Source organism: Falco rusticolus, chromosome 6 (genome assembly GCF_015220075.1).
Source record: "Falco rusticolus isolate bFalRus1 chromosome 6, bFalRus1.pri, whole genome shotgun sequence".
Taxonomy (NCBI): domain Eukaryota; kingdom Metazoa; phylum Chordata; class Aves; order Falconiformes; family Falconidae; genus Falco; species Falco rusticolus.
This window is the reverse complement of record NC_051192.1, coordinates 36,102,584-36,113,219: the sequence shown is the minus strand read 5'-3', so window position 1 is coordinate 36,113,219 and position 10,636 is coordinate 36,102,584. Positions and strand designations below refer to the sequence as shown.

The 10,636-nt window shown below is 46.0% G+C and overlaps 1 protein-coding gene and 1 long non-coding RNA gene across 2 annotated transcripts; one reads left to right on the top strand and one right to left on the bottom strand.

The window, feature by feature from the left end:
- Positions 1 to 3,852: 3,852 nt before the first annotated feature.
- On the bottom strand, positions 3,853 to 5,545 carry LOC119150580. Its single transcript, XR_005105132.1, has 2 exons — positions 5,401 to 5,545; positions 3,853 to 5,316 (listed from the first exon to the last, which is right to left on the bottom strand). It is a non-coding gene; the product is annotated as an uncharacterized LOC119150580 (long non-coding RNA).
- Positions 5,546 to 5,948: 403 nt separating this feature from the next.
- CCN2 (cellular communication network factor 2) lies at positions 5,949 to 9,091 on the top strand. The gene is made up of 5 exons (XM_037392802.1): positions 5,949 to 6,278; positions 6,375 to 6,597; positions 6,757 to 7,008; positions 7,228 to 7,439; positions 7,755 to 9,091. Exons 1-5 carry the CDS (start codon positions 6,228 to 6,230, stop codon positions 8,049 to 8,051), a joined length of 1,035 nt encoding a protein of 344 aa, XP_037248699.1. The 5' UTR covers positions 5,949 to 6,227; the 3' UTR covers positions 8,052 to 9,091.
- Positions 9,092 to 10,636: the final 1,545 nt, after the last annotated feature.

Genomic DNA, 10,636 nt, shown 5'->3' with positions numbered 1-10,636 from the left:
CTCTGTATCTTGTGAGTGACAAAGGAGGAAGAAAAAGATACGACTAGTTCATACATGCTTTTGTAACTCACCTGAAATTTTTCTGTTACGAAGTTCCTAACTCACAGGGTGAACACTGGTTAGGACAGTTTTAGGATTTTCAAATATCTTTCAAATCTTAGGTAAGGAAAAAAGGCAATTGATGAACTGTCTTTTCACCCCATGTCATAATTGAATCTTAAATAATCATACAGATCTACCATGCTATTAAGGTTAGACTTTTCCACCAGGTCCATTACAGGTAACTTCCTCACAAGAAATACACCACAAATAACTTCATAGACTCAGTCTTCATAAAGACCCCGTTGTCTAAAATGGTCAACAAACACCAAGGTACAGTAAAAACCTAACCTTGATTTCTATTTAAAACCCTTTAATAAAAGGGTTATAAAAGGAGTAATATGCTCAGAAACACTTGCTGTTAGTGTAAGTCCTACCACGTTTACAACTTCATGCTTATTACTTAAAAGCCATTCATCACCAAGACATTTGTAGCAACATGGTTGTAAACTCTAGACCTGGGACCCCTGCTGTTTAAAACAACTAAATTTCCTCAAATAGTTGCTGTAGGAAATCAAAATATCTAAGAAATATCCCCACTTCCCTAACAATGCACATTTCTTGGAGTATTAGCTTTTCTCAGCTCCATGTGAAAAACAGTCTGACAGAGAATTTCCCACCGACACCAGAGAGATTAGCATTGTAAGATGGTTTTCAGACCTGGTCCGGTAGTTGCTAAATTTCACACACATCCACGGGTCAATAAGGAAGCCACCTTGGCTGTTGTAGGTTACATCCTAGTTTCCCCATCTGCGTCACTTGTACAGATGTATTTACACAGGTCACATACCACACATCACTTGCTGAAAAAAACAGCCAGCCAAGCCAACAGCTGAACCATGGGGAACCATTTTCCTTGAACATTGAGCAGGGTCTAAAATCCGATGGTAATACGTTGAGGACATTACATTCCTTCATACATCAGCTGATGCAGTGTGCTTATCAAGCCTTCCAGAGGCATTATAGACCTATACAATAACCCAACTCCCCTGCTTTTCTCAGGGAGGCCCATGTAAACCAAAAAGCCCATGCTACACTATACCAAGGTCAGTGAACTTGGGTTCCATCAAAAAGCAGGCAAGTTTTACAGACGCTGATCTCTCTCTTTCTCCCCAAATAAAACACTCTATCTGTTACTCAAATGTAAATATCAATTCTGCTCTATCAGACAACATGGACAAGGGTATCCCACAGGATTCTCCACAGGCCTCTACTTCTCTACAGCAGCTACAACATAAATTGAGAGATCCCACAATTTATGGCAGAGCAAACTGCATTTGTTAAGTGAAGTCCCTAATGTGGTCAAGTCTTAATTAAACATCAATGTCTCTCATCTTGGGGGAAAAACCCCATAAAACCTCAAAATTTACACTGACAGCTCCTGAGAGAAGCAGGTTGAAAAACTGAAAATAAAATCACATGCATTTTAGAATAAGCAGATCAGATTCAGTCATGCCCACACAAGCCATGTCAGAGTGGAAGGAAGCGTTCCTTCAGCTGTTTTCCACATGGTTCCTCTAAGAGCCGGACCTCAGAGGATTTCTGGTGGATGTTCTGAATCAAGTCCCTGGCCACGTTTCCACTCCAGCCAGTGACACTTAACTGTTTATGAATTATTAACTATCTATAGGACTATTATCAAAGGAGTGGTTAGTGACTCGCTGCAGTCCTACACTAGTTGATTTACAATTGCAAGAGGTTGCGAACCTCAGTCAGATCTGAGAAATGAACAGCTGGAAGTCTCTTTCCTCCTTACGCACCTTTTCTCTGCACTTCCCCACAAAAACCTAGGACACAGCCAACCTCTGCACAGATGAATGCTGCTCCCTACAGTGCCAGTAAGATCTACAGCAAATTTTTCAGAACAAAATCAGATAAACTGAACCTGAGGCTTGGTAAGCAAAGAATCTTTGCCTTCATGCTACTTATGTCTTTTGTAAAGCTTTACATGTGCTTCAAATACTCATTTAGATTATTCTACTTCCATAATCATTTTGCTGCTTTAAGACCACACACATTCATAAAAACTCCAGTTACGTTTTAAAAACAAAACCAAGAGCTTAAAACAGCATTCTCAGTGACTCTAGAAGTAACAAAATATCATCTTAGAAAGTTTAAATAACAACAATTACCGAAAACAGAACTCAGATCTGCTGATGGGAATCGCATCTGATGGTTTTACTTTGCTCATACTGCTGAATAGCTTTAGCTCAATGGACTTGAACTTCTCAAGTCCAAGTATTTTAATGGACAACAGTGCATTTCAGTGAATCTGCCCAACTGACCCTAGCAGAGAATCTGACCCAGTATCGTGAGGACCAGGTCCCCCAGTTCATCAGTGAACATTTCCGTCGGCCCTATGCCATCCACTGCGCCACCCAGCCTTCTTATTCAGGTTCACTTTGGAGAAGAGTTAATGCCTCTCATTGGTAAGACTAGCTGACATGAACTGTCCTGGCTCCAAAGCGGAAGGCTTGCACCACATGCCTCACTCTAACAAAGCAATGCAAATGGCACGATGTAGGTAACTTGCTTGACAGCTTCTGGCAAATGTTGTTTTCTGTTTCGATTTGCCTTTGTTGATTCATGAGCTCACACATCCCTCCCAAACAGGATGAGCAAAAGTTCAGCAAACAGTTTACTTCAGAGCACTTTCTATGCCTACAGATACATAGAATAAGTTACCAGATGACTTCTAAGAAAGACAAATACCAGGCAACCACATTCACAATGGAATAAATCTTTATTTTTATTCTGTGTCTATTTCTGAGCTAGCAGCGTAAGTCTTGCTTGGAATCTGCATTTTAAGCAAAAGCCTGGTAACATAACTTCAACTAAACCTCTCAGGACTTTGAGATATATTTATTACAATTTTTAAGAAATATTCCGGTGAACATTTTAGGAAAGGAACTAACTGGCATACTAAACCTGAGGCAAGCCAGAAATGTCTGAAGCCAGCTACAAGCCTATCATGATGATAAACAGCTCAGGGTCCAGATGTCCATATATGGCAAGACTTCCTATAAGACTGACAGTACTCTATGTGCATTGCGTATGGTTGTTGGATCAGATCCACATTCCTCGGGTATGTTTCTCTGGGAGCTTTTGATTTCCGCTTTGAGGGCTGGCTCAGACCTCCAGTTGCTCTTACAAAAAAATATCTGTGACTGAAAGTTGAAAATGTGCAAGATTCTTTCTTTAAGTACACAAACACTCCAAGTCTAGCCACTTTCCTGTAGTCTTGCCAGGTTTTCAGTGTGTCTGATACCTGATCAAGTGACTTTTTGGGGGGAAGGAGGAAAAAAAAGAAGGAAAAACACAAGAGAGGAATGCAGCATATCCACACCTGTACATTTTACAAGACTTCACCAAAGGAACTATACCAACTGAAACTGATGTAGACACACACATACCGTATATAGCTGTGTAAACAAGTCTGCAAGGCTGGTGTAGCGAATTCTTAGTTTCAGCAGAAAAAATACACTATCTTAAAAGCATGTGCTGTATAAACACATGCATGGAAGTCAAAATTAGTGCATTTTAACCATTTTATGCATCAATGCCAAGATGTTTTTCTCCAACCCATGACACCCTGTCATCAGAAAGCATAAGCTGAAGACTGATTGCACTCTACCTTTGCTTCCAGGTTCCCTCTGCCCCTGTGCATACATACACATGCACAAACAAGGTACCCCATGAGTCACATCTAACAGCACAGAAACCGAAGTGACACAAAAGCAAACCTGATGGACCTTGATTCTTACCCACCTTCATGGGCTGGTACAACTTTTAATTCAGTGGGCTAATGCCCGATTCACAATGGTACAAGACCAGAATTAGTTCTCTAGACCAAATGCCTATTTAAGTCCTTTTTTGTTTTTTTTCTCAGGGCAGCAAATGGATGCAGCTTGATGTACTTGGCCCGCAGTGTGAGGACTTAGGACAGATTTATCCTTTAATTTTGGATTTCCGGGCTTTCTGATGGTTTGTTACTTTTAAACATACTTTTTCTGTCAGTGAGATTCTTAGGTTTTGTTTAATAAAATTGTTTCTTTGAAAAAAACTCTTACATGGAAAGTTATAAAACATGTCAAGAGCCTCTTTCTCTCTCTCTCTCTCTCTCTCTCTCTCTCTGATGTTCTCCTACCATATTTAGGCATTTTAAAAAGGCATTCTGTTTACCTGGTTACATTTGCATTTTGGTATGCATGTCATACATAGTTTGGTACACATTATTTACCCAGTTCTGAGGCCATTCGAGTCCTTCAAGTAAATACAGATTTCAGGAAGCCTCTTAGGTCTGGGAACATATATTATTTACCATATATTATTTAATGTTAACTGTTCCCCTGATATTTTTTTTCTTTATCTTTCAGAGCCAATCTCATTTCTTTTAATAGAGAATTTCAAGTAGAAGAAATGACATCCAAACGACTTTACCAGTTGAAGTAGAGTGCTGGCAGAATATAAATAACAGTTTTACAGTACAATATATCCTATTAGCGCTTTACATGAAAACGTTTCTTTTTCCCCTCAAGAGTCCTGTGCATACATATTGCTGCATCACAGCGCGGAAGAACGCCTGCATATGGAGGGATAGAAAGAAGGAGGGGTATGGCAGCAGGAGAAAGCCTACATGCAAAAGACCGTATCTTTTAAGATAACCATCAGATTTCAGTTTGCCTAATAAGATGCGTTAAGCCAGTCTTCCTCACTAAACACCAACATACTTCTATAGGTCAAAAGCCAAAATGCTGGCATTCCTTGCATTAAAGTGGAGGTCAAACAACATGACATCACTGAATATTCAAGTGATTATACATGGGGAGGTCAGGGAAGAACCATCCTCCTGGTTTAAAAAAAAAAAAAAAAAGAAAAAAGAAAAAAAAAAATAATTAAAAAGAGAGAGAAAACCATAACAGTTATCTGCAATGATTTAACACAAGCCACAATGCTTAGGTCTTGGGTTTGGTCAAATACAAACCACAACATTCAGGTTTTGGCCGAGTGTGGTGGCATGCCAGTCTCTTGTTGTAATCCTGGGGTAGACCATCAGCAAGGTTGGGAAGCAGAGATGTGCAAGGAACGTGTTGCTCAGAAATGACAGCTGCACACAGGCAGTGGGAAAATAATAGCCACTTCTTCCATGCTTCTGACTCCATCCGCTGTGCCAAATATTTCAGAGTAAATAGGACTCTCTCTATTCATAGAGAGCATCTATTAAGGAAGGAACACATTACAAATATTCAGTATGATTCAGTGGTACACAGAGTCAATTTATACCCGGTAGTGTAATTATACCTTTTTTTGGTAGCACCAAAGGGCCGGGACCGTTCGCCGCCGGGCACCCCGAGGCGAGGGCCCCACCGGCCGCCCCCGGGGCCTCGGCCAGCTCCGAAACCACCTGCCTCCCGTCCCCTCTGCCCGGGCAAGCGACGAGGGGCGAGCGTGGACAGCTGAGGAAAGGAAATAATGGAGCCCCCCGGCCGCCCCCGGCCGCCGCGCCCCGCGCCCCTCGCCGCCGGACCCGCCGCCCCCTCCCAGCAGCGCGCGGCCGGGGGGAGCCGACGGCCGAGCGCTGCTGCAGCGGAGGTGACTCACGTTTAAAAAACATCAGGATGAAAAATAAAAAAATGGGGGGGGGGGGGGGGCACTGCGCGTTGGGGGGGGGCGCAGACGGAGGAATGCGGGAGTCAGGGGTCAGGGCCGCTCCGGGGCGGCGGTGGCGGCGCGGGGCGGGGCGGGCGGCGCGGCGCGGCGCGCAGGAATGCGCGGAATGTCGCTGTTTGTCCGCGGCCCCATTCAGCCCATTGGCGAGGCCGCGCCGCCGCCGCGTATAAAGGGGCGGCCGCCCCGGCTCTCGGCAGTCAGACAGCCACTCTCCAGCCGCACTCGGAAGGAGCGGAGGAGAGCGGAGCAGCGCAGCGCAGCACCCCGCAGCCACCCGACGGCCCAGCGCTCACCGCCACAGGCCCGGCCGCGCCGCTGAGGAGAACCGCCCGGCGAGAAACTCTCCTCTCCTCTTCTCTCCTCCTCACCTCGGTTCACCTCACCGCCCCTCCGCCGTGCAGCCCGGCGCCCCTGCCCGTCCGACGCCGCGTCGCCCACAAGCCGTCGACCGCCGCGGAATGGCCCCAGCCAGCCTCGCCGTAGCCCTTCTCCTCGCCCTCCTCAGCCCGGTAAGTGCCGCCGCCCGCGGCGCCTCCACCCTGCCCCGGCCGGCGCGGCCCCGGCCCCGGCGGCCCTAACGCCCCCTCTCTCCCCGCCGCTCGCAGGAGGCGCGGGGCCAGGAGTGCAGCGGGCAGTGCCAGTGCGGCGCGGGGCCCGGCCCCACCTGCCCCGCCGGCGTCTCCCTGGTGCTCGACGGCTGCGGCTGCTGCCGCGTCTGCGCCAAGCAGCTGGGCGAGCTCTGCACCGAGCGCGACCCCTGCGACCACCACAAGGGGCTCTTCTGCGACTTCGGCTCCCCCGCCAACCGCAGGATCGGCGTCTGCACCGGTGAGTGGGGGCCGGGGCTGCCGCCAACCGCGGGGACGGGGACAGGGTCCCGCCGGGCAGGGGGACGGGGAAGGGGGAAGCCGGGGCCGCGACCCGTCCTCGCCGCGCCTGCCGGCCGCCCCCCGCCCCGCCTCACCCGCCGCCTCCTGCCCCTCGCAGCTCGGGACGGCGCCCCGTGCGTCTTCGGCGGCATGGTGTACCGGAGCGGCGAGTCCTTCCAGAGCAGCTGCAAGTACCAGTGCACCTGCCTGGACGGGGCGGTGGGCTGCGTGCCTCTCTGCAGCATGGACGTCCGCCTGCCTAGCCCCGACTGCCCCTACCCACGCCGGGTGAAGCTCCCTGGAAAGTGCTGCGAGGAGTGGGTCTGTGATGAGGCTAAAGAGCAGACCGCTGTGGGGCCCGCTCTCGCTGGTGAGTGGGGGTACTTCTGTGGACAGCAGTCTGGGGGTAAGGGACACTGTGCATGGATGCTGAAGGCAGCGGGACAGAGCACCCTGGCAGCTGGAGTGCTGCAGTAAGTAGAGTTGTCCCACAGACTAAGTGTGGCTGCCTGAATTTCTTGGGAAAGAGAAGAGAGCCTTTAGCATGAGGTCAGGCACTGGTCTCATCTTGGTGGTTTGTCTCCTGCAGCTTACAGACTGGAAGAAACTTATGGTCCAGACCCAACGATGATGCGTGCTAATTGCCTGGTGCAGACCACAGAATGGAGTGCTTGCTCCAAGACCTGTGGCATGGGCATCTCAACCAGGGTCACCAATGACAATGCCTTCTGCAGGCTGGAGAAACAGAGTAGACTCTGCATGGTCAGACCTTGTGAAGCAGACCTGGAGGAGAACATCAAGGTAGATACTCATCTTTATGTATGATCTACTAGACTGCTTCAATCCCCTAGCAAAACCCCAGTGTCTTAACAAGAAGCGTCCGGTTCTGACTGGTAGTCTGTTTCAGGTGGTATTTGACTTTTGCCCCAGTGGTGAATAGTTTACAACTAAACGTCATTAATTTTCTCTCATGGTGCATTGTGGCACCATGTAAGACACTCTTGTCTAATGAGGATATAATGAGGATTAGCGTGTCTGCTTGCCCTTAGGCTTTCCCACAGCACTAAGCTTGCAAGCTATCTTCTAAACATTTTGTATTCACTTATATCCTAACAGAAAGGAAAAAAATGCATTCGCACCCCCAAAATCTCCAAGCCCGTCAAGTTTGAGCTGTCTGGCTGCACCAGTGTGAAGACCTATAGAGCTAAGTTCTGTGGTGTCTGCACTGATGGGCGCTGCTGCACACCCCACAGAACAGCCACCCTCCCCGTGGAGTTCAAGTGCCCTGATGGGGAGATCATGAAAAGGAAAATGATGTTCATCAAGACCTGCGCGTGCCACTACAACTGCCCTGGAGACAATGACATCTTTGAGTCTCTGTACTACAGAAAGATGTATGGAGATATGGCATAAAGCCAGAAGGAGGCACTAACTAGATTCTCAACTTGAACTGATTTGCATCTCATTTTGTAAACATGATTCAATAGCACAAGGTATTTAAATCGAGGTTTTTTTGGTTTTGGGTTTTTTTTTTAATTTCAACAAACTGCTCCATGTGACTTAAGACGATTTTTCTACTGACCCCAAATGGTGGTTTGAAGAAGAAGGTAAAACGGACAGTGGGACCACAGCAAGATACAGCTTCAGAACATGTTTTTTGTGAGGTGGTGTGAAGGGGTTAAGGTAAATAGGCAGGAAAAGCAGATTCAAGCAATTGTTACCTTAATGTGGTACAGCGTGCTTCATCTAGTAGTGCAATTGAGAAGGAGACCGTTAGCACGTTTGCTAGCGCTGGTTTAGTGACAGCAACAGCTGGAACACAAACCCTCACCCAGCAAAGTGCTATGTAGGAGGTGTTCTGTTAGTCAGGACAGTAATGTTTCAGCTCCGACACTCTGATTCATGTACCTTGGTTAACAAGAATCAGAATTATGTCTATTAGACTGGACAGCTTGTGGCAGTTAATTTACCTGTAACAAGCTACTTTTTATTAATATTGTAAATACTGTGTGTATATATATTTGTACAGTTATCTAAATTAATTTAAAGTTTTGTGCCTTTGTTTAATGCTTTGAAATTTCAATGATAGCCTTTTTTTGGAACAAGATAGGTAGGATTTAAAGCTTGTCTGACAATGCATTCAAAGCATGAAATAGGTACTCTAGTGGAAATTGCTCAGATAGGGCCAAATGGTGAGTTGAGATCAAGATGGAGATGTTAGAGGTGCCTGTATCCTTACAAAGCATTCATCTGGCAAAATATGTTTACTTTTTGGACAAGTGGCTTTAAGAGAAGTGGCTCTTCTGTAGCTCATCAGTCTTTCCACTGGAGCATTTGTTTCTTTCTTTGACTATGGCTCTTTCTGAACAGTTTATTTGTTGAGAAGTGTGACCAAAAGTTACATGTTTGCACCTTTTTAGTTGAAAATAAAGTATTTATATTTTTTATATAAATGGCTTGGTATTTCATTTACCTTTAGTCTTCCGTATTACTTTACATATTTCTAAAAGGGCTTGGCTTTGTGCACTAGATGAAAACAATGCATGGAGAGTTGGGGTCTCTTTGTCCAGAAGCACATACGTTTCTGAATAAGCTAATAATTTATGGTTACTTTCTCTGTTACTAGTGAACCCACTGTAGTTTGTTACTTGCCTGAATTCAGAATGGAGGACAGGGCCAGGCTTGTGTTTCCAGGCCTGGTATTGCGCTAGAAAGTGCAGCAGGTTCCTCGTGCGTCACATGTGGTGCTTTAAAATAAGCCAGCTGCTCACTATAGTATTTGACTGCTGCAGTAAAACGCCATGCAACGTGCTTAATGTCATTGAAGTGTTCCACCGATTAAGATTTGCTTTCAACTAAGGCAAGGAAAATGTTTTTAAAGTGTCTGTGTTGAGTGGCTTTTGACTAGAGTCAAATCCAGACGTTCAAAATTCAGTAGAATTCTCAGTAAAGAGTTGTATGATGACAAATGACAGACTAATACAGGTTGGAAGTGGCCTCTTAAGACTTCTCTGATTTAACCTTCATGCAGAGTAGAGCTAACTTAGATGTGGTTTTATTTGCATTAAGACCTTACTATGGTAGACAGAGCACTGAATTCAGACAGCAGATACTTGGGTGATATTCCTACTTGCTGACCAAGGGCAAATCATTTTACGTGACAGTGTGAAATATTCATTGCTTCAAACTCTTTCAGGCCCACAGGTGAGAAGTGTCATAAGAGCTACACATTTTGGTAATAGCCTCAATGTTCTCAGATAAGCAAAAAGCAGTATAAGGACAGTTGTGAATCATTTACCCCATCCCCCTAAAGCTAAAAGGGAAGCTTAAGTCCTGTGCTAGGTCTTGCATTAACAGACTTTTTTTTGGCCCTTGATTAAGACAATGGGATTCTTTGAATTTAAAATTAACCTTTGCACTAGAAGCATTAGTTCTTGTTTTCAGAAAAAACACGTACTCTCCAACAAGAATCCTGTTCAGGCAAACAAGTTCAATCTGGAATTTTCTGGTGGCGAAAGAGTGTTAGCTTACAAAAATGTCCATCCTTCCTGAGCACCTTCCAGTCCCATTGATTTCAGCTAGCATTAGCAGCAGATCAGTGTAACACCAGCTTTGACTAATGATGGACAAGAGTGCCCTAAAGTAATGGGAAGTCAATGGGAGTCTTGCCAGTGGCCTCACCAGGCTTTGCACAAGGCCATAGAAGCATTTCCCCTTCCTCCAAAAATACGAGGAATTCTCTTGGCATGAGGAAGTGGCTTTCTGTGTCCCATATGAAATAGTTTTGGGTAGCCTCTGGCTCTTACGTTCCCTGAGACTCTTCAGCATTTTTTCTCTCTCTGTTCCCCCTCCCCCACCCCCAGGTTACGAATATGATGCAGCCATTCAGTTCAACCTGGAAACACTTCAAACACTCAAACCACAAGGACTGGTTGTCTGACTGCTACTGTGGCTCCACCCCCAAATAACAAGAAAATTCATTTCTAGTTCCAGCAAGG